At 52.5% G+C, this 26,758-nt stretch overlaps 1 protein-coding gene across 4 annotated transcripts in view; it reads left to right on the top strand.

Annotated features, from left to right (window-relative positions):
- The first annotated feature begins 4,547 nt into the window (after window positions 1–4,547).
- Window positions 4,548–26,758, top strand: part of CDH22 (cadherin 22) — a 67,658-nt gene continuing 45,447 nt past the window's right edge. For all 4 annotated transcript variants that reach the window (XM_049100684.1, XM_025470290.3, XM_049100685.1 and 1 more), the window contains exons 1-2: window positions 4,548–4,817; window positions 13,469–13,763. In XM_049100684.1, the coding sequence (XP_048956641.1) occupies window positions 4,563–4,817; window positions 13,469–13,763 (550 nt within the window). In that variant the 5' untranslated portion in view covers window positions 4,548–4,562. The remainder of the gene's footprint in view (window positions 4,818–13,468; window positions 13,764–26,758) is intronic.

Below are 26,758 nucleotides of genomic sequence, written 5' to 3'. Positions count from 1 at the left end.
TTACCCTGCTTTGTTTTTCTCAACAGCATTTACCATGAACTGTCATGTTCTTTGTTTATTGTCTGTCCCCCACTAGACTTGCAAGGACAAGGACTCTACCCATTTCTTTTCATTGTGCCTAGAACAACACAGTGGAAATTCGCAAATATCTCTGGAATGAATGAATGTGCATGAGATACACGCATACACGACGACACCCGCAGATGCAGGCCCGCACGCACATAGGAATCACATACAAGTACGTGGTTGGGAGAGTACATGGATCACAGGAGCTGAGGCTGAAGAGTGGAGAGGGCAAAGCCAACATTTATTGAGCCAGACGAGGGCTTGACTTTTAATTCCATTTGGGATGGAACAGCTGTGCAGTAGGTTGAGACCTGGGGCTCAGAGAAAGCCACCAACACACTCAAGATCTCATGGGAAGGCCTGGCAGATTCGAATGCAGGCCCGAGGCTCCACAGCGGCCTCCCCTGAAGGCCTGGATGGGGTCCCATGGTTACACCCGCTCAGAAGACACAGCTGGAGCAGGAAAGGGAGGAAGGTGGGGGAGAGAGGAGGCCGGAGTGTCTGCAGCAGTCCTGGCAGGGCCACGCAGAGTGGTGGAGAATTGGCAGGTGGCCAGGAAACCTGGCCAAAGCGTCCATGAGTGGCCCCGGGAGGGTGATACCGAGGCCTGGGGAGGAAGAAGAGGTGGAGGCTCTGAGGGCCCCGCCCCTCAAACTGTAGCGCAGGACCTGCCCTGCACCAGGGTGCCTGGCCAAGGGACAGGCCCCGGGGCTGAGCCACAGCCACCCTTGTTCTGCCAAGCGCCCCCCTTGGCACAGAGTTACATCCACTGAGAGGGGCGACTTTTCCTGTTCCTTCAAAGATGCACTACACCAAGGGCAGTCCTGGGTTCGAGACCACACTCTGCCACTTTGGTCGATACCCTTGACTTTGCCCCTCTCTAAAGTGGGACTTGACCTCTGGCCTTTGTTCCAGGCAGTCCTTCCAGGGAGAGCTCCTTCTGCTCCTGCACACCCCCAATTCCACAAGTCCAGATCCTTCTTGCGCTTTAACTTCCAAGGCCACCTTCTCTACGATGCTGTCCCTCCTCTGTGCCCCACTGTGCTGCGCTTGGCCCTCTGGCATTGAAGGACTTCCATCATAAAATTCCCTTATGGCCGGAGACCATTTCGGTCTCCTGTGGCTTTTATTGTATTAAATTCCTCTCAGTACTTCTCTTCACACACAGAATAAAATGGAAACTGCTTTCCCTGCTCCCAGTCCTGCTTGATCTGGCCCGTGCGCCCCAGTGCTGACTCATCTTTAAGCCACCCTCTTGCTCTGCACCAGCCACAGTGGCCTCCTTACTGTTCCTCAGCTTAATCCGGCCTCTGGACCTTTGCGTGTACTGTTCATTCTACGTGGAAACCTTTCCTGCCAGGATCCTTCTCATCTTTCCAGATCAGCCAAATGTCACCTCCTCTGAGAGGCCCTCCCTGATAGCACATCTCTAATAAGACACCCACTCCAGCCCCTCCATCATGCTCTTCTTCCCCCTTTTCTTGTCTTATATTCCTTCTTAACACATATCACCCCCAGAAATTCTCTGGTAGGTTTATTTCCTTTATAACTAGAAGGTCAACCTCACAAGGACCAGGACTATTTTGCTTTGTTCGCAGTGCCCAGCACAGGGGCTGGCATTGGGGAGGTGTGGTAAATACTCGCTGAAAGAGTAAACGAATAACCATAAGAAATGTATCTCTCTCCTGATATAGAGCCGAGGAACTGATTGTATCTTGCTGTCTTCACAGAGAAACGATGTTGAAAGTATGCAGATTGAATGAATGAATGAATGCATTTCTGGCTCCCCACTTGTAGTAGATGCGAAGGTTTGACTAATGAATGAATGACAGAATCTTTGAAAAGGTGGTGTAAAGAAAGAAAGGGAAGGAGGGAGAGGGGAGGAAACAGAGCAGCAATGGGGTGCCTGCAAACACCGGGGATCGCCCACCCCCGCACCCCCACAGCTCTCCCCAGAGGTGGTCCCAGCCTCCCCCCAGTCCCACCCTCCCATCGGCCCCTCCCCTCTGCATCCCTGCAGGGCTGTGATGGGTCCTGGAACTGCCTGATGGAGTCAGGGGAACAGTTCCTGCCGAGCCCGCAGGGAAGTCATAAGCTCCAGGAAATGAAGGCTGCGGAGCGATGCCTCCTCCTCACCCATAACTCCAGCCTCATTACGACCAGCCCAGGCTGTAACGGGGGAGATCAGAGCCGAATCCCCAGAGGCAGCAGCACAGCTCCAGGACAGCAGAGCAGGGCCACAAGGGGAGGGGGCGTGTCCTCATCCCTTGGCTCTACTTTCATGCCTAGGCCCCACAGGGTGGGGTGAGACAGGGGGTGAGAAGAGGTTGAGACAGGGGTTGGTGGGGGGGGCTGGGGATGCTCCTGCCAGGGTCACCGCATGACCTGCTGACCTCCATTAGTTCAGGCTGGGACCTGATGGGAAAGAGGGAACAGCACGTTCACCTGTTTGGGACTCCTCCCTCTCTTCCTGAGGGGCTGTGAGGTCTTCTCCTTCTCACTGCCCTGAGATGCAACTTTAACCTCCTCACGGTCCTCTCCTCCAACAGGTGACTCCCCACCCTGAACCCCTTCCGTAAGGAAGCTCCCTTTGCCCGTGCAGGGAAAGAACAGTGGGGAACCAAGCATGTGCAGAAGGAGTATAAAATAGCAACCTTCACAGTTGCTATGACATACAAGTCAGTTAAAGGCCATGCTGTGGAGCTGGGCCACAGGAGGTGGTCTGCATTTCTTCTGCCCCAAAGATTCCAGCCACCTTTGTTCCACAGGAGGACCTAGACGGGGCTGGGTCAATCCTTCTCGGATCCTCTGCCCAGCCACACACCTCATGTTTCCCTCCGGACTACCCCAACCAGCCAGACACCCCCTAGACTGCCTGCACACTCCTCTGCCACCATGCCCATCCCTTTCTCCCCTTGGGCTCAGAAGCCCCGCCTCCAAGAACAGCCTGGATTCCCTCCTACCACCTTCCCCTTCCAGACACCGGTGCCCACTCTCTTCCCTGAACCCTTCCTGGAGCCCTGCTCACACACCACCTGGCACCATTGTTGCCCACCCCACTAAACTGTGAGCTTATTTATTCTTTGTCCTAGCATCCCGACCAGACCGCCCAAGCCAATGATGCTCAGTGGAATTGAGCTGTTGAACTGAGCTGAAGTGGGCCTGGGGAGAGGGGAGGGGACTGAGCCCCTCACCTCCAGTCACTCTTGTCAGCGCCTGAAATTCCTCCATTAAAGCAGCAGTGCTGTCCCCTGTAAACACCCACATTAAGCCATTATTCATCATTATGGCTTGAGTAGGAGTTAGTCCCTCAGATCCTTTCTTGCTGAAAGCAGGATCTGATGGAGGTGAGGGAAGGAGAGATGGATTCATCTGGGGACGGCAGTGCTGGGCCAGGATGGGGAGAAGTGTCTCCCAGACTCTGCAAAAGGAGGGTTTTCCAGGGCAACGTGGAGGCACTATAGCAAGCTCAGAGGGGTTGTGGCCCTGCCCAAAGTCACTCAGGGCGCCTCCAAGCAAGGCCCCCTGGGACTCAGATGCCCCCCCCCCAAGGGGCCATGATCAGAGGGCCTTCCCTAGGCTCTATTTTTAATGGAATGACCTTTCACCTGCTTTCAGAAGGCAGGAATGTGGGTGGCAGGCTGGATGCTGGACTCTGTGCAGCAGGAGGCCTGGGTCCTGGGAGCCCTTGAAGACCTCTTCTAGAAGTGTCTGCTCCCTCTCCGAGGTGGAGAATTTCCAGGGGGTGGGCTGGGCTGGACCGATTGTCAGCCAGCATCAGGGGAAGCAGCTGATAAAGTCTGGGCTCCCCTGGGCACCGCGGAGAAGGAGCTGGGCCAGGGGCCGTGAGAAAGTGGGGGAGGCTGGGGGAGGACAGGTGCGTGATGGGAGCTGAAAGAAAGGATCCAGGGCTGGGGGGGGCGGGGTGCAGGGGAAGGAGGAGCAGAGCACTAAACCCGGGGGCCTAAGAAGTTAGGGACCCCTGGGGGTCACAGCAGGTGTTTAATTGTCGACTCCCCCGCCCAGCTCCCGAAGGTGCCTCTTCTGACGCTCTCTTGTTTCTCTCGCAGGCCCGGGGCGGGACGGCCCCCAGCCCTCCAGGGATCGGCGGGGCCCCGACCAGCACCCCTGTCTCTGCGCGGGGACCATGGCGCACACCGGCCTCGGCCTGGGGAGCCGCCGGGGCGCCGCCTGCTGATCCCGCGGCGGCGGCGGCGCGAGGGGGGCGCGGGCGGGGACCCCGGGGGCCGTCCATGCCCCGGGCGCGGCCGCGCCCCCGCCACCTGCAGCCGGGCGCCCCCGCCGCCGGGCGGCGCGCAGGGCGGCGGGCCTGTCCGGGTGCCCCGTCGGGGGCTGCGCCCCGGCGGCCGCGCTGAAGCCACCATGTGACCCGGGGCGCTCCGTCGTGCCTCCGAGCGCCCGCCGACGCCCCGCACCTCCGGTCCAGGCTCCCGGCCCCGGCCCGGGCCCCGGCCCCGGCCCGGCGCAGGCCAAGCATGAGGCCGCGGCCCGACGGGCGGGCGCTCCGGGCGGGGGCCGCGCTGTCGCCCGCGCTGCTGCTGCTGCTGCTGCTGCCGCCGCCGCCGCCGCTGCCGGGACCCCTGTGGGCGGCGGGCACCCCCGCGCCGGCTGCCCCCGGGGCTCGGCAGGACGGCGCGCCCGGCGCGGGCCGCGTGAAGCGCGGCTGGGTGTGGAACCAGTTCTTCGTGGTGGAGGAGTACACGGGCACCGAGCCCCTGTACGTGGGCAAGGTAAAGTGGGGCCCCGCACCCCTGCCCGCGCCCAGGACCCCGGAGGCCCCCAAGTCCCAGTCCCTGCCGCCTCCTCCCAGCCAGCAGGGTCCGCGCCCTGGGCTTGCCTCCTGGGCCCCACCCCCCTCCGGTCCCTCTCCCCCGTGCATCACAGAGCAGAGCGAGCTAGTAAGTAAACCCAGGCCGTCTTGTCGCTGGATGCATCTAGAATGTAGAAACAAGTTTGCAAATCTGATCATGTCACACGCACACTGTCCCCACCCTGCTTAAAATTCTTCAGTAGCTTCCCAGGCACTTGGGGTCAAGTCCAAATTTCATCGGTCTCCTACAAAGGTCTGGCTCCCCCTGCAGCCTCACCTCCTGCCCCACTCCTCTGAGTTTCACTCCCAGGGCTCTTCTGATGGTGGTCCTCTCAGCGCCCTGCGCTCTCCTGCCACCGCCCCTTCGCCTGGGTCATTTCCTCCCTCTGAATAGGTCGGTCCTGCTCGGTTTGCTGATTACTTTTTTTTTTTTTAAAGATTTTATTTATTTATGAGAGACACACAGAGAGAGAGAGAGAGAGAGGCAGAGACACAGGCAGAGGGAGAAGCAGGCTCCGTGCAGGGAGCCTGATGTGGGACTTGATCCCAGGTATCCAGGATCAGGCCCTGGACTGAAGGCGGCGCTAAACCGCTGAGCCACCCTGGCTGCCCCTGTTGATTACTTTATCCTGACACTCAGGTCTCCACTCAAATGCCACATCTCCAGGGAAGCCAGCCTGATCATGCAGGCTTAGATTCCCCTGTATGTGGCCATCCCTCCCTGTCACGTGCCCTCCAAGGTCCCCATATCTTACCTTCATCACACTTCATTATGTATGTGTTTGTTTGATTATGCAATTAATGTATATATTTCCTATCAGACTGTGCTTGTTTTGTACACTGTTAAATCCAGCACCTAGAACACATTCTTCATAAACTGTTTGCAATTAAATGAACAAACGAATGAATGAATGAAAGCTACTTTCTAAACTCTCTGAGTAAATGCTGGTTAATTGTGGCTAAGGATCTGTGCCTTAGGGATATATGAAGCTGGGATATGGCTTTTGTTTAGCCATTCAATTCCTAGTGCCTCATGGGTATGAGGCTGGAGAGGCAAAGGCAAGTAAGATCCAGCCTCTGCCGTTTGGGGGGCTCCCCAGAGTAGCAGAGATGCTCTGGTATGGAAAGCTTCACAGGTCAGCACCTAGCACTGAGTAGGCACTCAATAAATGGTATCCATTGGCTGGCTTCATGGAGGAGAATACACCTGAATGGTTTTTTTTTTTTTTAATATTTTATTTATTTATGACAGAGAGAGAGAGAGAGAGGCAGAGACACAGGCAGAGGGAGAAGCAGGCTCCATGCACCGGGAGCCCGATGTGGGATTCGATCCCGGGTCTCCAGGATCACGCCCTGGGCCAAAGGCAGGCGCCAAACCGCTGCGCCACCCAGGGATCCCATGAATGGGGTTTTTGATGTATGAGTAGGAGATCGTTGGGCTGATGAGGAAGAGGGCATACATAGGCTGTGCAAAGACTTGGAGGCCTTAGGGAGCCTGGCTTAGTCAGAGACTTGTCAACAGTGGAGGTATTGAAGTGGAGGGTGCTGGTAGGGCACAGTTCTGGTTTCTGCTGAGGCCAGTCAGCTTTCCAAACATGTTTGATAGCAGAGTCAAGGGAGGGGAGGGACCAACTCTGGAGTTTCCTGTGTGCTCAACAGGTCTGAGGATTGGGAGGCTGACCAACTGCTCAGGTCAGAAACTCAGGGCTGGAGGAGGGGAGGAAGGCATTGATGTAAATCTCTGGGTTTGTCTTGAAGGAAACCTAGATTTTCTCTGGTCTAGACACAGTAATCCCCGGTTCTTGGCTACTTTGCCCTCCATACCTGCCCTTGCTCAAGGTCACCTGGCAAACTAGTGACAGAGCCTAGGACAACGGACTCCCAGCCAGGGCAGTGAGATGGTGGGGCTGGCAGAATGAGGTGAGGGGATGGGGAAGGAGGGACCAGTTCCAGACCAGGTCTGGCGAGATTGGTGAGATAACTAAGAATGCAGGCTTGGGGGCCAGACACACCTAAGCTTCTGGCCTGCTTTTGCCAACCCATGAACTGTATTACCTTGAGCAAGTTGCATCACCTCTCTGAATCTGTCTTTTCATCTGTAAAAGGGGGGCTAAGAGAGCCCACTTGATAGGGTCGTTGAAAGGATTAAGGAAGAAAACAGTGTATACAGTGTTCAGCCTGCAGCCTGGTTGGCTGTTCATTGTTGTTTTCTCATTATTCTCATATGAAGCACTTAATCCTTAAACTGCAAGGTAGAAATCATCGTTCCCTAGTGTGGCAAGGAAACCGAGATGGAGAGAGGGCAAAGCCCTAGAGTGGGCAAGAGGCTTGGCCAGGACTTGAACCTGCGTGTGTCGGAGGCCCATCCCAGCCTCATCTCCAAACCTGTCCAAGGTCATACAGGCCTGGGAGGTGGATTTGGGTCCAAGAAACCCCCAGAGAGACAGGGAAGGACTCGCACGCATCTGCCTAGATATCAGCTTCATGCTGGCAGGTACCTGAGCTCTGCTCTCTGCCCAGCAGCTGGAGTTCCGAGGCTTCCCCAGCCACCCAAGTCCTGAAAACACAAGAGAACCCATCACTGGTTCAGCACTTTGCGCTGCATCCCGATAGTCCTTTGCATCTCAACAACATGACGGGAACCCTATCTCTATCTCCAGGAACCAGAGTCTGAGGCCTTAGTAAAGTCCCTTCATTGTAAGACCGGGAAACTGAGGCTAGAGGCAGAGAATATCATTGCTAAGGTCACCCAGCAACACAGTGACAGAACCAATCCAAGAGACCAGATTTCTGGATACTAGCGTGGGGCCCAATGCAATGTGACTGCCCTTGGCCATGAGCCAAGCATTGTGCCCAGGTCTTTCTTCTTGTGCCCACCTCTCCTAACATCCCCACTGCTGCCACGACCATGTTATCCTCCCCTCTGTCACCTTCACCCAGAGCCTCCCCATCTTAGTCCAGAGCCCTCCTCGTGCAGGGAAGAGAGAGAAGTTTCCATCTCTCTGCAAACATTTGCCCAGAGCACACTTTCTTTGGAAAAGTGGTATACAGTATGTGGTTCGAGGGGGCCAACTGGAGCCAGGCTGCTGGGCCCAAATCCCAGCTCTGCCCTTTATTATCTCTCTGATCTTGAGCACATTATTTAACCTCTCTGAACCTCAGGTTCCTTATCTGTTGAGTGAGGCTGTTCCTCTCCCCTCCTCAATGGGTTGTGTGGTGAGGAATCACTGAGTTCGCGCATGTCATGAGCCTAGAAGAGCCAGTGCCTGGCACCCGGCGTGTGCTGGGTGTTAGCTTTTATTATTATACTTTTATTATTCTAGGTCTGCCTGGTATTTCCACCAGCTTGAGCATCGCAGTGACTGTGAACCCCTGCCCCCAACCCTGAAAGTCTTCTCAAGCAACCGGATGTCCCGGTTTTTCCCCACCAACTGGTGGGGGGCAGGGGGAAGGGGTCGCTAAGCCCGCCCCTCACGCAGTATTCAATAGGAATATGAGGAGTATGAGCTTGGACTTTTTTTTTTTTAATTTTTTATTTATTTATGATAGGCACACAGTGAGAGAGAGAGAGGCAGAGACACAGGCAGAGGGAGAAGCAGGCTCCATGCACCGGGAGCCTGACGTGGGATTTGATCCTGGGTCTCCAGGATCGCGCCCTGGGCCAAAGGCAGGCGCTAAACCGCTGCGCCACCCAGGGATCCCTGAGCTTGGACTTTTAAAAACCACCTGTCCCCTTTTCCAGCCAAACCTCACCTTTGTGCAGGCAGTTGTATGTGCACACACACACACACACACACACACACACACACACACACATGCTCGTACCATGCTGTCTCGCTCTTTGCGGGAGAAAAGACTTCTCCACGGTTTCAGTGAATTCACTGCTTCCTGGTCCCCCGCCCCAGGGAGCCGCTCGGAGCATCCGTCCTTGTCGAATTCCAAAGGTAGCTTAGCAACAGCACCATCCGCCGAGTGAACCCCGGGCGCCCAACAGTAACCTATTTTACAAATGCCTTCTCCATCACTCACCGCCAGGCTCCTGTCGGCACCCACAGGAACCGCTGGGGCCCGTGGTTGTCACCAAGGCCCCACATCCGCGGCTCCCTCCGCTGTCCTGCTCCCTGGGCAGCCTGGCCCACCTCTTCCCCTAACCTGCCCACAACATCCACCCTCAAAGCAACCTCCCAGATTTCCATACAATCTGGGTACTTTGACTAATCCCTTTTCCGAACTATAATTTCCCTGGAGGCTTCTGTCAGCTGGATGTGGATTTTGTAGGATTTTTAATTTTTTTTTAAAAGATAGAATTATGGGGTCAGCACTTATGACCAACTCCTGTGGGCGGTGAGATCTATTTTAGATATACAGCAGGATTAAAGTGGGGAGGAGAGCAGATTTAATTAAGTTGCTAATATTTAAAGAAAATTGATGAACTCCTGGTTTACGAGAAGCACAGGCATGAACAGACCCCTCATTCCAGGGGAGGCTCTTTATTTGATTTGCTTTCCGTTTAAATCCTGGACTCGTTTTATTTGCGTAGCCGTGCTGTCCGTTTAATTGTCTTTAATAAGGAAAACGTACCTCTGCTCGCATTTAATTTTGATTTAATTAGGAGGAAGTAATTAATGGCCTCGTAAATCCCATTTTTCAGTTCCCCCCGGGATGAGAAGCCATCACTCTTGTGTTTTTCACGTTGTTTATGATCTAGGGCTGGGGCTTGGGGGGCGGGGATCTCCCCTGGGGCTGTCCGCACTTGATGGCAGGTGGAAGAACCCAGGAGGTGGAATCAAGCCTCAGGGTTGCCCCTTGCTGGCTGTGTGACTTTAGGGAGGATGTAGGCCCTCTCTGATCTTCAGCATGTCGACCTGTGCAGTCGGGAGAGAATACCTCTGATTCACAAGATCATGATGAGATGTCAGTGAGGTTGTGGTAAAGGGTCTAGCAGTGTGTCTGGTGACTTCCCTAGTCTAGCTCATGTGTACCTGGGATTTAACAGTGACCAGATCCTCCAGAAATCCCAGAAGGTTAGTGGGAAATTGTGGTGACTGTCATATATTTCATTCTTCATTTATTTGGTTTGGTGCCATGCCTTGTGCTATGTGCTGGGTAGAAGGAAACGAACAGTCATATGCTTGGTCCTCAAGGAGCTCACATCTCACACCCTCACCTGCATATATTCTTACACACATGCACACACTCAGCTCTCTCACTTTCCCCCATATTTTCTCTGCAGGCCTGGTCAGGACATCTATGTGTGCCAGGCATGGGGAGTTTAGACAGGCATGAGTCAGTTAGTTGGCACCCCTGACGCCCAGAACAGCTGGGGAGAGAGTTGTGCCACACTGAGGTATTACAGGGGAGTGCAGAGCAGAGAGGAGTGTGCATGGAGCTGGGCGAAGGCTCTTCAACCAAATGGGGGAGGGTGGGGAGGAGGACACCTGAGAGGACTGCCTGAAAGAGGAAACAAGCCAAGTTTAAAAGACAAAGTACTAGATGATGATCCCCCTGTCTCTCCAATGGGTCAGGACTTTAGTCTATGGTGGTGTGTCAGGAGATAGGGGATGAAGTGGGTGACCCTCAGTCCCTCCTGAGCTCAGGATGGGAAAAGGAGAGAGAACTAATCTGCATTGAACACCTACTAAGTGCCAGGAGCTTCCACACGTTATCTTATGAATTGTTGGAATGCACGGGAGTCACATTGTGTCCTTTACAGATGAGGAGACTGAGCCTCAGAGAGGGGTAGTCTCTGGTCAGGGCCATGTGACGGGCCAGTGGCGAAACCTAAGCTGGCACCCAGCTGTCCTCAAACACAAAGTCCTTTTCTAAGTTTCAGTGAAGTGGAGACTCAGGCAGAAGAGGCCAGTACAAGGCGGAAGGTGTGTCCAGGCTAACAGATCTGCAGAGGCTGCAGAGGGACAGACTGGACTTTCGGAGTCAAACAGACATAGGTCGGGTTCAGTGTCCTCACCTGGAAGAGGGGGATACGACGGTGGGCACTCCAACATTAAATTAGATTTCTGCAGGGGCCCGCAACACAGCTGGCACGTGGTAGGCACTCCGTAAACAAGACCACTGTCCTCCAGCCTCCACTCACAGCTGAGAGTCTTGAGAAATGTCCTTCAAGGGGTAGAGACACAGGCACACCCTCTTCGATCCGGAGCCAGGACCCATGCAGGCAGGGCAGGCAGTGCAGGCAGCCCTGGCCCAGCTCAAACCCACAGCTCCCAGCTCTCAGCTCCTGCCCCCGTCGCTCAGCCCTGTCTGACTCTGCAGTCCCCAGAGAGCAGCCTCTGGGCCACCGCATGAGCAGCGTGTCATTCTTCACGGAAGAAGAACATTGGTGACATCACCACTGGTGGCTCCGCCCCCTCCTCCCCACTCCTCACTCGTGAGCAATCCCTGTCTAGGGTCTGAGCTCACATGTAAGTAAGGTCTGCAGAGACATGATAGAGTCCCACGGGACAGAAAGAGAGGGCAACAAGGTCTACAGAAGATTCGGGTCATTACAAACAGGATCTCATTGAGTCCTCACCACACCTGTGCTAGGGAGGGCTTGATCTGATTTTTCAGGTGGGAAAACAGAGAGGAGGAATGGACCAAGCCTATGGCCAGAACATTACTGAGTGCTGGGATCAGGAGATTGGCTTCCCTGGGGCACCCGGGTGTCTTAGGTGGTTAAGCATCTGCCTTGGGCTCAGGTCATGATCCTAGAGTCCTGGGATTGAGCCCATGTGGGGCTCCCTGCTTACTAAGAGCCTGTGTCTCCCTCTCCCTCTGCCCCTCCCCACTTGTGTTCGCTCTCTCACTCTCTCTCAAATAAATAAAAATTTTAAAATATATATTTAAAAAAAAAGGAGATTGGCTTCCTGAACTTACCCGTGCGACACAGCAAAGGGCTTACCCTCTCTGCATTTCCATTTTCTCATCTGAGAAATGGGAAGAACAGTGTTTCATAGGGCAGAGATGAAAACTAATAGGATTACAGCTGTGAAGCATTCCCCCACATGGTATCTGTTCCACCACACAGCTCAGCAGTGCTGGCTGACTAAATAACCAGAGGACAGGTCTGATTGGAAAGTGGATGGAGGCACTTGAAGGGACAAGTTCACCCTCGCCACGTGCCCTGGACAAAGGTGGAGGGAAAGCATAAACAGCAAACAGGAGAGACAGGTCTCTTCATCCCCTGCACTGCCAATGATTCAGGGCTGACGTCCTGAGATAATTTTATTGGGGGCATTAAACTGAGTTATGAGGTTTTTACAATCCAGCCACTTATGAGAAATCTATTAACAGTAACTGGACAGGAAGAAGGCTTCTCAGTGGAGCCCAGAACGGGCATTAATTGGGGCAATCTATAACAGGACGGGGACCCGGGAAGGTTCCACCAGACGCCTCCATTTACTCCCCGCAATTTCTGCTGAGAATCAGCAGACTCGCCAAAAAGAGAGAGATGCCCATTAATCGGCTAATGAAATATGAAAATGTTTATGGGCCATTCAATCTTCCAAATGGCACTTCTATAATCCACCTTTCAGACACAGAGTTCCACCAGCAGAATTTATACCCGGGCTTCTTCTGCGTGGCAAGGGGTGGGCTTTCATCCCCCTTCGTGACGACTTCATTGGCACCTGTTGTCCTGCCGAGTGGGCTGGGGTACGTGGCATCCTGGCCTGAAAGGGGCCTTAGGGAATCTGTCACTCACACTCCATCTCTACAGAAGCTTAGAGCAGAGTAGGGACCCACCCAAGGTCACCAGCTTCATCGGATGCATTTCCCTCTGCTTAGAGCTGCCTTGTGGGCATTGGAGGATCAGGACCTAGGGGTTTCTATTTGGGTAACAAGCTTGCTACCGGTTTCTTCCCTAAGAGATCTCAGTTCAGTGAAAACAGCCTGGGATTTGGAGCCTGACGGTGCCTGGATTAAATCCCAGTTATATATAGCTAACATTTAGTAAATAATATAATAGCAACGATAGCTACCATTTATTGGACACTTATTACGTCTCGGGCAGGGCTGATTTTCAGCTAGTACATACGAGTATGGTTGTGGCGGTCATTAAGAAAGTGAAAAAGCTCCCCACCTGCGGTAAATGGTCTCTCTCCTCTCCCTCACCCCCGTTCCCTCCGTCTGCCCCCTGTACCTCTCCATGATCCAATAGCCAGAGGGTCCTGCCTTGGCCAGCCAGGGCCCTGCTGCAGTACCACTGTATGGCAATGCCCCCGCCAGGCTGGCTGACAAATATCATGTGTCCCGTGGTGCCAGGCAGGTGCTAGTGCCTTCTGTGGACTTGAAAAAAAGTTTTTAAAGAAGTCTGAACAGATAAGTATGGAAATGGCTTTGCACGGTGCCAGGCATGGAGTAGATTCTCCTTCAATATGCATTCTCTTCCTTCTTTGCTCCCTTCACCCCCTGTCCCAACTACATGCTGAGCTCAGAGTCTTGGGGGGCTAAAGGGGCGATGGACCTATATCTCAGAGTGGGAGTCAGAGACAGCCATCTGGAACCTTGATAGAGGTGCAGACTCCCGAGGCCTCAACCCGGACCCACTGAACTTCCTCCCTGCCTCCCCAGATCCACTCAGACTCCGATGAGGGTGACGGAGCCATCAAGTACACCATCTCGGGCGAGGGCGCTGGGACCATCTTCCTCATTGATGAGCTGACCGGAGACATCCATGCCATGGAGCGCCTGGACCGTGAGCAGAAAACTTTCTACACGCTGAGGGCTCAGGCTCGGGATCGTGCCACCAACCGCCTGCTGGAGCCCGAGTCAGAGTTCATCATCAAGGTGCAAGACATTAACGACAGTGAACCCCGCTTCCTGCACGGCCCCTACATCGGGAGCGTTGCCGAGCTCTCACCTACAGGTGTGCGTCGGGCTCCGGGGGCACCAGGCTGAGCCAGGGGCCAGGATATGGGGAGCTGCTGGGTTCTGGGGGAGTCTGCTTTGGGGACCGACTGATGATCTGGGGAGAGTTGAGGCTGTTGCCCCAGTAGGGGGTACAGTACGGGCATGAGCCCAGGTGCCCACATGGGCTCAGGCAATAGTGATGGCACAGCCACAGCTGCACATCTGGCACACACATGACCTCAGGCACGTACATGAACAGCCTACAAGTTCAGCTGACCACTTGTACACAGCCCCACACAAGCACGGCTCTGCGCAGACCTCGCCCAGCCCTTGGCCACAGACCCCCACAGGCGCTGGCATAATTGAAGGCGGGTGCGCTAGAACTGGGAACAAGCAAAGCGGAACACAGCTGGAACAAGGCTGAACCACACGACCAGACAGCCTCACACCCCACAGAACCATGTACAACACCACTCAGCAAACAGCCCCTCACACAGATGGAACTTATGCACAGACACAGCCACCTACGTAGACATGGGCAGAAGCCACAAACAGACATGACCCTCCCCGGGCCAGGCTCCATCAGTGTCGCCACAGCAGCAGGTGCGACAGCATCCAGACAGCTTCATGCCCTGCCCACCAGAGACCCCAGCCACACCCAGCCCCAGCCCCCTGGGGACACAGGTTCACAGAAATGACTGAGCCCCAGACAGTGGTTCAGCGGCACCTACCCGGGTATGGCTGCTAACGTGCAGGGGCGCTGGGAACGCACAGTGATACGTGTAAAATGGGGGCCCACACACCAGAACCCCCATGTGCGAGGAGAGCTCAGGCAAAGGCTCATCTTCACATAGCAGCGGGACACTGTAGCTAAAGGTTGGATAAATATGCCTGCTCCCACGGTGGGGCGCCCTTAGCCCGGGGCTTCTGGGAGAAGCCAGAGTCATGGGCAAGGGGCACAGCCATCTTCTTACCCACTGGGTTAGCCCAAGCACCTGCACACCAGGCTGGGCAGAGAGCAGTGGCCCTCAGTCCTAGACACCTCATTCCATCCCTGCCGCACTGTGGTCATGGCCTCCAAGCTGCCCCTCTCTGGGCCTTCCAGTTCTGCTGATGCATGTCAGAGGCAGGGGTGTCTGAGCTTGTGGGAGAGGGTGCTGTCAGCCCCCGCCTCCCCAGATTGGGCTAAATCTGGCAGATTGGTGGGTAGAGGCAGCAGCCAGCAATGAAAGAGAGGGAAGTGCACCAGAGATAAGGGTGGACACAGAGGGACAGTGGGAGGACACGGAACAGTGAGGGCAGGGGCAGGGAGGTGGGTGCAAACTGGTGTGCACGCACACAGGGGTGCACGTGTGCCTGATGGGTGTATGCATTTGCACATGTGTGTGCATGTACATGGCTGGTCAAATGACACTTTAAGGCCTGTGCATGCGTATGCCATGCTATGTGTCTTTTTTTTTTTTTGAGCATATTAATTTATTGATTTGACAAGTGTGTATGAGGACCTACTATGTGCTGGGCCCTGGGAACAGAGTGTCAAGGAGGCTGCAAGCCTCTCTTTCACGGAGGGAACCTTTCAGCTGAGGAAGATAGGCAGTAAGGAAAGTCCAGATCATTGGACTGGGAAGGCTTCTCTGAGATGATATTGAAGCAGAGACCTGAAGAAAGTGAAGGATGGGTCCTGGGAGGAAAAGCATTCCAGGCAGAGGGAACAGTCCATGCAAAAGCCACAAGGAGAAGTGGAAAGGCAATCAGATTGTGTAGCCCTGTGGACCACAGTCAGGGCTTTAACTTTTATGCTGAGAAAGCTGGGAAGTCAGTAGAGAGGCTTGTTCAGCAGAGTGACATGATATGACTTAGTTTTAACAGGATCCCATGCTGTTCTATGACGATCAAATTGTGGTGGGATTGGGGCGTGGGGCAAGGACAGAAGCAGAGGAGTATATTGTAATTACCTCGGTGGGAAATGATGGTGGCTTGGAACAAGGTGGGACCAGTAAGGGTACTGAGAAGAGGTCGGCTTTGGGATATATTTTGAGAAGAAGCTGAAAGCATTTGCTAATGGATGGGATGTGGGGTTTGAAAGAGAGACAATTCAGGGATTTTGACCTGGGCAATTAAATAGATGGGATTTCCATTTGCTGAGATGGGAGGATCAGCGGGAGGGGCAGATCTCGGGGACTGAGTGAGGGACATCGGGAGTTTGGTTGCTGTAGTGCTAATGTTGGAAGTACTTATTAGACAGCCAAGTGGAGATCTTACAAAAGGCACTTCAACATACAGGTTCACTGGAGAGAGCATCAGAAGTTGTCAGTAGCAAAGACCCACAGACTTTCAGAGCCCAGTGATTACTTAGAAATCAGTTTTGCAAATGGGGTAAACTGAGGCTCAGTGAGGCCATGACGTGTCCAGGGTCACCTAGCAAGTCAGGGGCACCTCAAGCCCCTGATATCCCCGGTCCAGCAGCCCCTACTCACTGACTCAAATCACAGCCCTGCCTCTCTCTTCATCCCAAATGGACCTGCACATTTCCACATGGAAGAGGCCAGAGAGGTAACACGAGGTGAGGCAGGAGGTGAAAGCAGGAGCCACCCCCGAAGGACTTGAGGGAAGCATGGGAGCTGGGAAGGGCTTTGGCAAGGGAGCCATGTGGGCAGACATGGAATTTAGGAAGCTCCCTCTGCTACAGTTTGGAAGATAGGTGGGGACAGGGGACTCCAGAGGGAGGCATCCACCAGGTGCTCATCCATCACTCCACTCCCAACTTCAACTGTGAGCGGTGGGGGGACTGGTGGTAGCATCCCCATTGAACAGATATGAACACTGAGGCTGGGAGGGGAGAAATGGGCCTACTGTCACATAGCAAGTCAGTGCCTGAGCCAGCCAAGAGTTGCCTCCCAGGCTGTTGGGAATGGCAAGAGTGCTTGTGTCACACTTGGGGGGACTGAGGCCAAGAGAAAGGCAAGGACACATTCAAGATCACCCAGATTGTAGGAAGCAGAGCCAGCCCCGGGTTCATGAGTATCAGCCTGAAGAGCCCCTGCCCTGCCTCCCCTCCCCCTCCCAGCCCACGGACTCTGACATTCTGCTCAGGAAAGAGTCTGGCATTGGATTCAACGCAGACAAGCCAAGGAACCCGGGAGGGAGAAGGAGGAAACAGAAATTAAATTAGTTTATTTCATTTAAGCAACTTTTTGAAGAGGAAGCAAATCTGACACCGGGGTGCTCGTGGAGACTCCAGGCAGCTTTGAAAATCAGACACAATTACTGAGCCTCCTGATCTGGGCTGAGGAGGGCGGGGCTGACAAGCGGCACCAGGGTCTGGGCAGCTTCGAAGATCAGAGGGAGCAGGGACACAGCTTGGGACATGAAAGACAGCACTGCTCGCAAATTAAACCACTCACAGCTTAAAAAGGAAGGGAAGTGTGCCGGGGGCCTCCAATGAGCCGCACTTCTGAGGAGGGGCACACCAGCCAAGCTGAGCCTAATGCAGCAAAGTAGGTCCTGTAGCTGACAGTCAGGAGGCCTGGCTCCCTACATGACCTTGGGGAGGTCCCTGCCTCTCTCTGGGCACCAAGTTCCCTTCTAAGTATTGAGGGGCTTCATTCATGCAACAGATGTTTATTGAGTGCCTACTCTGTGCCAGGCACTGTTCCAGGCATTGGGGATTCTTAGGAAGCCTACGTCCAGAGCAGAGAGAGAGAGACAGGAAAGAGATGAACAAGCCAGTATATTAGAGGTCCTGTGGTATATAAATGCTGTGAAACCAAGGGAATTTGGCATTATACTGAGGGAGTGCTATTTTAAATAGAGGAATCAGGGTGGGCCTTTCTTTATAAAGGAGGACATTGGAACAAAGATCTGAAGGAACCAAGGAGCTATGTGAAACAGTTTTTTCTTTTTTTTTCTTTTTTTAAGATTTTATTTATTTATTCATGAGAGACTCACAGAGAGAGACAGAGACATAGACAGAGGGAGAAGCAGGGTCCTCACAAGGAGTCCGATGTGGGACTCGATCCCCAGACCCGTAATCATGCAGAGTCAAAGGCAGATGCTCAACCCCTGAGCCACCCAGGCATCCCTGAAACAGTAGTTTTCATACTGTATTGTGTATCCACATTACTTGGAGGGCTTGTTAAAATACAGACTGATGCCCCTTCTCCCCCAGGGTTTCTGAGTCAGTAGGTCCGGCCACTAGAAATATTTGTATTTTTAATAAATTCCAAAGTGACGCTGTTATTGCTGGCTCAGGAACCACACTTGGAGAACCACTAAGCTGAAGGAAGAATGCACAGGCAGAGGAAACAGCAAGTGTAAAGGTCCTGAGGCATAGTGTGTTTGTCATGTTTGAGAATAGCAGGGGGTCAGTATGGGTGGAGAGAAGAGTAAGTGAAGGGAGGAGCATGTCCAATGAGATCAAAGGAGGTACTGGAAACTGGATCCTGTAGGACGTTGTAGCCATTTTAAAGATTTTGGTTGTACTCTGAGATACAGAGTCGATGAATGATGTGATCCAACTTAAACTTTTAAAGGCTGGCCTCTTGGCCACCATGTCGAAAATGGGCTGTAAGGGACAAGGTTGGAAGTAGGGAGATTAGTGAGGAGGCAGGTCGCGGGCAAAAGGTGATGGGGACTCAGATCAGGTGAGAAGGTGAGAAGATATGGGATTCTGGATGCATGTTGAAGACAGTGCCAACTGGGTTTGTGAGGGATTGGATATGGGGAGTGAGATAGAGGTAAGCCAAGGGTAATGATGTGTTTAGCCTGAGCAACTGGACGAATGGAGCTGCTAAGATGAGGAATGCTCTGAGAAGAGCAAGATTAAAGCACAAACTCAAGACTTCACTCTTGAGCATGTTAAGATTGAGATGTCTACTAAAAAATCCAAGTGGAATTGTCAAGGGGACAGTTGGGTCTCTGAGTCTGGAGGTCAGGAGCATGATCAGGGTCAGAGATACAATATTGGACGTCATCAGCAGAGAGAAGGAACTTAAAGCCTGAGGCTAGGTGAAATCAACAAGAGTGAGTTTTGAGAGAAAAGGCTTGGACTAGACAATCTCTTAATGTTGGGGACACCAGACCCCTTCCCACAAGTGTCACAACCTGACCAGTGGACAGCAAGATTTCGTAGGGCTTTCGTGCCCAGTTCGACTCCACCTACTTATGAATGCCAGCTATGTATAAGATGGTATGCTTGGCACTGTTGAGGATACAGAAATGAGAAGTTCAATCCAACACACATCTATTAGCCACTACTTTATTCCGGGCACTGCAGGGGATGTAAAGATAAGTAATTGAATTAAATCCACAAATGTTTATTAGCACCCATTATGTACAAGGCCTCCAGTGTACTTGGCTCTGTAGGGGTTGCAAAGATGAGTCACCTAACTTAGCAAACATTTATTAGCACCTACTTTATCTATGTATATAGCCCCAAGGGGATAGAAAAATAAGCAGTTGCTTTCAATTCAATAAACATTAGTGCCTACTGTGTACATGACACTTTGCTAGGTATGTGGGGATGCAAAGATGAGCAAGACCCTCGCCTGACCTCAGAGTGGTGGCCGATCAGTTTCATCTCTGGGGTCAATTGATCTCTGATCAATTGATAGTGACTGTAGGGTTGGTTGAGACAGTCTGAGGCCCCATTCAAGCTCAGGAGAAAGCACCACAAACGATTAGTGATGTCTGCTGTGAGCAAAGGCAGGAGAATGGGGCAGTTTTGGGCATAGGATTGGCATTGTTGGACCATGGGATTGGGGTTCAACAAGATGTGGACATGGGCAGGAGCTCTACCAGAGCTGGGTTCCCATGTATTCTAGTTCCTTAGTGAGCAGCATCTTTAATAGATGGAAAGGCTGTTTTGTAGTACAGGCCGCACTTCTTGGGACATTTACTAAATAACAGCTGTCAGCCAACACTGCTTTCACGGATCTATTTCCCTTTATTCTCAACAATCCTGGGAAATAAGCAGGGCAGGTATTACTGTCTTCATTTAACCAATGAGGAAATAAATGCAGAGAGAGATAAAGTAACTTGCCTGAGTTTCCAGAGTAAGAGCTAGAACCAGAACTGGACCCAGAACCTGGAAGTAGAATCCAAGCCACTTGCTTCGGCTCTAGTGGGAAACAGCCATGCCCAGGGACTTTACAGCTTGCAAAGCACTTTCACATCCCTGATCTCATTTCATCCCCACCAGGAGCACTTGGGCCAAGCGTTAACATGCCCACTTTATAGCTGAAGAAATTGAGGCTCACAAGGGGAAGGAAATAAGATTGGAAGAGCACACTATCTGATTGCTGAGTCCAGTGCTTGGCGGGGGACAGTGGCAGGGAGGAAAGGAGGAAGGCAGGAGGCAGTGTGTTCCCCAAGGGCCTCATTTGGGGAGGGCAGCAACAAGCTGGGAGCCTCTGATTGTCCTATCTGCAGCCAGAGAGAGTGTGGCTCAGCAGCCCTCAGGCCCAAGCCAGGAATCAATCGCTGGCCTCTGCAGAGACAACTTCTAAAGATGTTTTTAATTAAAGTCCAGGAAGATCTATATGTGCAATATCTCCTTGCCTAGCAACGGCACTGGCTCTCACCATCCAGGATTGGGGGGAACAGGACCGGAGATTTCTGGTGGGGAGAGGTGATGAGGAGGAGCAGAGAGGCCCTGGCCCTCAGGAGTCATCCCCATGGCCCTGGGAACCTGGACAGCAAAGAGCGTATCCGTGCCTTTCTTTGTCGTTTCCATCAACAAATTATTCAACAAACATGAGCACCTACTCTATGCTGGGCCCTGCGTCTACACGGCAGTGGGTACAAAGGTGACAAAGCCACCATCCTGCCCTCAAGGGTCCAGCACACAGTGGGTGCTTCATTTGTGTTGGGTGACTGAATGGAACTGAATTATGATAAAAAAAAAAAAAAGTTTGCTTTCTACAACAAGCAGAGGGATGCTATTGCAGATACTTACAATGTTGCTGTCCCAAACAAACAGGATGACCAGACTACTTACTGGAGGGTTCCACTTAAATGCGTAAAGGACAGAAGAGCATAAATTTCTCAAATTGGGATGGTAGGAAAGCCCTCTCTTGGGGGAGGGGGGTACAGATTAGATCCCCACATGCATTCATGGGTGAGTCCATGCCTGGAATCTATGAGGCGAAAGAGAGGGGACAGTGTCCCAGAGGTCACTGGAGGCTCTGGAGAAGCGTGTTTGCAACATAGGGCACCCTCATCCCATTGAACCAAAATTGTTTCTTCTCCTTTTCCCCCCTCCCACTCTCTCCCACTCTCCTCTTGCTTAATATGTATCTCTGCCTGTCTCTGTTTCTATAGAAGTCTACTTTCTGACTTTATCTGTGCATTTCTGCCTTTTTCTGTCACATTCTGTGTTCCATTTTCTCCGTCTCTATGTATCTCTGCCTCTCTGATGCTCATCTCTCTGTCTCTGTCCTGATTTCTTCCCGAAGTTCTGGGTATCTGTTATCCCACTTTCTCCCTGCTCATCTCTCTGAGTCTCTGTCCCTCTGCCCCTTGTCTCTCTGTCTCTGACCCACTTTCTAGCTTCATCTCCGCGTGCCATCTTCTCTGTCACTTATCTCTGGGCCTGCCTCCTACCCCTCTCCCCCACCTTTTCCTCCCCTGCTGGCACATTCCTGCCTCTCCTGCATATCATTAGGCTGCCCTGGCCGGGCAGCCGGAAGCTGTGAAGGCCAGCCCCGTGAGCCAGCATTATAAGTGATGATCAAAGAGGGAGTTGGGAGGGAGAGTTTGAGAAGGGGTTTGTTTCCCCGTGTTATCTGAACGTTCCCAGGGATTCGACAAGTGGTTTTTAATTTTTAATAGAAAGCATTCCGTGCAGTTCTGGCAGCAGCAGGGGGTGGGACTCATTTTTTATAAATGTTTGAGAAGCTAAATGTGAGCTGAGGGTTTCCCCAGGCCCAGCAGGGCAGCAAAGGGAGGTAAGGAAGAGGCAGGATGGTAATAATTACAAACATCTTCATAATAATGACACTTGGTCACCTCGTTCGTTTGTTCGTTAGTTCTTTTGTGGGAAGACTCTGTTCTTTTCCAAACTGCTTCATCTCTTTCATCTCATTAAAGGGCCTCCCTCCTCCAGGGAGGCAAGGAGGATGACGTGTTATCTCCATTTTACGGAAGGGGAACTGAGGCCCAGTCAGGTCCATTTTCCCACAGCCAACACAGCCCAGGAGAGGGCTGGGATGACTTCAATCCTGGAGCTCCCTCCATGCAGCACCACCTCCCTCCTGAGTCAATGGGAGCTCCCCCTGGGGGCTCTAGAGCCCAAGTCTGGGCTGCAGTTGGACCTCACAGATAACAAAGATAAGAGACAAGAAAGGAAAGAATTCTGGCTTGGGGGCCAGGCCATGGGTTCCATTTCTGGCTCCATGGCAAAACATGTCAGAGCCACCCAGATAAACCAGAGATGAAGGGTGGCCATGCCCCCTCCCTCCTGATACTGGTGCCCAGGCATCTCCTACTCCAGGCCAAGCACACAGTCCCAGAGACCTTCTGCCCATTCAGCGCTGCCTTCACATCTTCCAGCTGCCCGACTAGGGCAGCCTAATGATATGCAGGAGAGGCAGGAATGTGCCAGCAGGGGAGGAGGAGGTGGGGGAGAAGGGTAGGAGGCAGGCCCAGAGATAAGTGACAGAGAAGATGGCATGGGGAGATGAGGCTAGAAAGTGGGTCAGAGACAGAGAGACAAGGGGCAGAGGGACAGAGACTCAGAGAGATAAGCAGGGAGAAAAGTCAGAGACAAGAAAGGAAAAAACTCCTGAGAGCTGCTACATATCCAGCTTTATCAGCCAAATAAATCCATCATTTCTAGTCCTCAGAGCATCTCTGGGAGGCAGAGGGGCCCCCTCTAGACCAAAGGTGAGGAAAGAGGTCAACAGGGAGAAAGACTTGACCAAGGGCACAGAGTGAAGAAGTGGTGGAATTTGAACCCAAGACTCTCTGATGCCAAAGCCCACCTCATCTCATCTCCTCGCAGGAGAGTCTGATGTCTCATGCTGATTTTGCCTGGGAGGAGCTTTGCTGACTTGGTGGCATGTGTTGTCCTTGTTTCTTCCTTCCTGGTGTCAGTCTCAGTATAGGCACAGTGAATCCAGGAGGGTGACATGATGGCCGCACAGACCTGGGTTTCAATCTTCCCCTACCACTTACTAATGATAGAATCTGGGGGATGTCACTGAGCCTCTGCCTCTGCTCAATGACTCAGTTTCCTCATCAGTTCAATGAGGGGTTTGGTCTAGAACATCAGTTCTTAGCTTGGGATGCACTTTAGAATCACTGTGGGAGCTTTTAAAAATACCCCTGTCTGTGTTCCATCCCAGGAGAGTCCTAGAGAATTGGTCTGGGGTGGGGCTCAGCATCAGTTTTATTTTAAAGCTCCTAAGAGATTCTAATGTGCAGCCAGGGTAAGAAACACTGGTTTCTGTGCTCTCCAAGGACCAACCTTTCCACATCTAACATTCCATGTGGAGCTCTGCTCTGAGATCTTGTTTATCCAAGAATCATTTAGGCAACGTTTCCTATGCCAGCCTGGCTAGAGGCCCTTAACCCCTCGTAGATGAAGAGTTGGCTGACAGCACCACGGACAGCGACCAGTTCATCCTAGCTAATCCCAACCCTGCTTCTAGAAGTCTGAGCTTGACCAGCTGTGGGCAGGGAGAATCCTGAATGCAAGGAACTCCTTGCCACTCCCCTCCTCATCCTTCCCTCCCCTTTCTCCACTCTTCCCTCTCTTACTTGCCTGTCTCCTACTCCTACTGACCTCCCTCCTCCTACTTTATAAGGCCAGGCACGAATGGGGGTTGACATCAGATCATCCTGGGTTTGAATCCTGCCATTCCTGCTTCCTTGCCAAGTGAACTCAGTTCTGAACATGGAAAACTATTTGAGTTCTCACAGTGATCCTGAGAGTTTGGCAGTAATATTACCTTCATTTCACAAGTGAGGAGACTGAAGCACAAAGGGCTTCCTTACTTAACTCCACTCAGCCTCATTTCTTCATCTGTAAAGTGGAAATCTTAATAGAGCTTACTTCAAGCCTATTTTATAAATTCCATGAGGTAACATACATAAAGTGCTTCTCATAGGATCTAGCACAAAGGAGTTATTCAATAAACATAATCTATCATGACCATTGAATAATGATATGTGATAAAGGGTTTCATCTTTATTTATTCACATTTTTCACCCTTCACCATGCATAGCAGTTTCCTCATCTGTAAAATGGGAATGGTGCAGGATTGTACTGTGTTGGTCCGTATCAGCTCACAATAGGCAGATATTGATTTTCTGTTTTGTGAGCCACTTGGTATCACATTGGTAGCTTGAAATTGGCCATGGTGAGAGTCTCTACACCATGGAAATCAACAAACACTACAAGGCAAGGCATTCTTTCTCACCCCTCTAGCCTTTGGAGCCGATGGTTACACATGTACCAGTACACCACTGCATCTACATCATGGAGTTGCTCTGAGAACTAAAGGTGGGAGTGGATGTGATAGTCATTATAAAAATACAAGCTGCTGAATGGAGGGGGGATGACCCCGAGGTGATTCCGTAACAGCCACAAGCGCAGAACCCTTTTATCTGCCCATTCTGGGGAGCTGCTGACTTGTGAAGAAGGTAGGAGGGGGTCTGGAGCCTGGGGAGCCAGTGGTGAATCACTGACCCTTCACCATCCCCACGTGTAGGCATTAACTGTAATGGCTGCAATAAAGAATCCTGGATTGGGGAAATGATTCCATCAACCCCGCAGGAGTCCCTGGGATGCAGCCAGGGAGAGAGAAGGGGGGCAGCCATGTCCCTGGGGCGTCACTCAGCCCGACATTGTGCCTTGCCCAAGGGGTGGGGGGAACAAGCAGAGGGGAGTGACAGGGAGACCCTCTCTCATAACAGTTACAACAACCACTATTTATTGAGCACCCACCATGAGCCTGATGCTTTATATATCTTCTCCCTTTTCAGCATGTCTGTGAGGGAGGCATGATTGTTCTATTGTATAGGGGCATGCCGTGCCTCCCAAGACAACAACAACCTGCATTTATTGAATTCTTAGCATGGGCTAGGCACTGTCCTCGGTGCTGAACAAGGAAGGCTATTTGAATTCTCAAAACAATCCCCGGAGTTTGGTAGTTACCATCATCTTCATTTCGCAAATAAGAAAAGTGAGGCACAAGGAGGCTTGTGACATGTTCAAGGTAAAACTGCTAGTAGGTGGCAGAGTCATCCCTGATTGTGATTCAGTACACGGGGCCACTCTGCCTGTGCTGACTATCACCCAGCAGGGTTTGAGCTCAGAGTCCTGGGTTCAAATTCTACCACTTCCTCTCTCTGTGCTCTTGGTCAAGTCTTCTTACCTGTTTGACCTGTTTCCTTGCCTGTAACTTAGAGGGGCCCACTCTGCTTCTTGGAAATACAATGAGGATTAGAGATGATGGGTTTAAGTGCTTGGTGAAGCTGGGCATGTAGTGGGTGCTCAAAAGGAGTTTCTTTCTTTCTCCTCTCTCTGTATAATAGGAGGAACCTTGGGGTTATGTCCTTGGCCATGAGTAGGAGACCCTAGGCACCATGCATCAAGAGGGAGGGGGCATGCTCAAATCCCTTCTTTGGATTCTATGGGCAACCCTGACATGGTTGACGTGGAGCAGGAGCTGCCAAAGAGAGGCGCATTGCAGGGCCAGTTTAGGAGGCTCAGGCTGGGAGGGGGGGCATGGAGAGCGAAATGAGAAATGCAAAAGAGTGAAAAATAAATACATGTGTCTGTCTGGAATGATCAAGGGCCCCAGGCTGGAGGCGGGAGAGGCGGGCGGCAGGCTGGGCTTAGCAGAATTGCTGCAGTAGCATTTCTAGAGCCTCACTCATTAGCCAAGCTGTGAATGGGCCTTCCCTCCCAGCATGCCACTCTCCTGGCCCAGAGAGTCCAACCCAGCCCCAGGAGGACCCCACCCAGAACCTCAGGGGGTCCGGGCCCCATCCCCTCACCAGCAGGGCACTCAAAAGAAGGCATCTATCTCCTTGAAGTGATGTCTGAGTCTCATCCCCCTAGGTCATATCCTGAGCCCTAACTGATTCCCTCTTGGGTCTTATACCTCACCCACTCCTTTCTGGAAAGGTTCAGATGGACCAGAAGGCTTTGCCTGCTTCTCCACCCCACCCCTCCCCCACCCCACCCTCACCCCCATCCTGTCCAGCCTCACGTCCCAAGCCCTGATTTCGTCAAATTGAACATGATGTCAAATTAGAGGCATCTCTGGGACAGGCCGAGAGAAGCTCCCAGTTTAATGAGGCAGCGTCGAAAATCAATAACTTAATTGCCGCTGTTTGATGGACTTTTATCCAATTTATACTCTCCCCAGCAGCCTACGTGCAGAGCGTGCGGAGCATGTGGAGAAGTGTGTGTGTGTGTGTCTGTGTGTGTGCATGTGTGTCTGGGGGTGGGGGACTGTCTGGACACCCGGGGGAAGAGCAAGGAGGGCGCCAGGGCCCACAGCCAACTACTTCCCAAAAGGAAAGCTGGTCCAGCCATCCTCTGGCCCCAGATCCAAAAGACACTGCCTCAGTGAACTTGGTTATCTTTCTGGGCTGCCCAATCCCCATCCTGTTGGTGGGGAGGGTAAGGAGGGAGGGAAGAAAAACAGAATTCCCTTGAGGAATCAAGAGGGGTTGGGGGTGGGGTAGAAGGACCCCTGCTTTGGGAGTCAGGTGACTGGTTTCCAGTCCTGGCTCTAAGTTTGAAAGTAATGACCTTAACTGATGAAGATGACCATTGGCATTGCCCACTGAGGTTGAGCCCCGTCTGCACTGAGAATTTAAAGTGCGTTCCCTCAACCTCAAGGACCAAAGACTGGGATTATTCCCTATTTGCTAAAGAGGAAACAGATTCAGAGAGGCTGCCTTCCCTTGCCAGAGTCCTGCAGCTAGGAGCCACCAAAGGGAGATTTGAACCCAGGTCTGACTCTAGTGGTCACGCTTGTACCACAGGAAGGCCCC

The sequence above is a fragment of the Canis lupus genome, chromosome 24 (genome assembly GCF_003254725.2).
Source record: "Canis lupus dingo isolate Sandy chromosome 24, ASM325472v2, whole genome shotgun sequence".
Classification (NCBI taxonomy): Eukaryota; Metazoa; Chordata; class Mammalia; order Carnivora; family Canidae; genus Canis; species Canis lupus.
The sequence above is the reverse complement of the archived record's forward strand: the minus strand, read 5'-3'. Positions and strand labels throughout refer to the sequence as shown.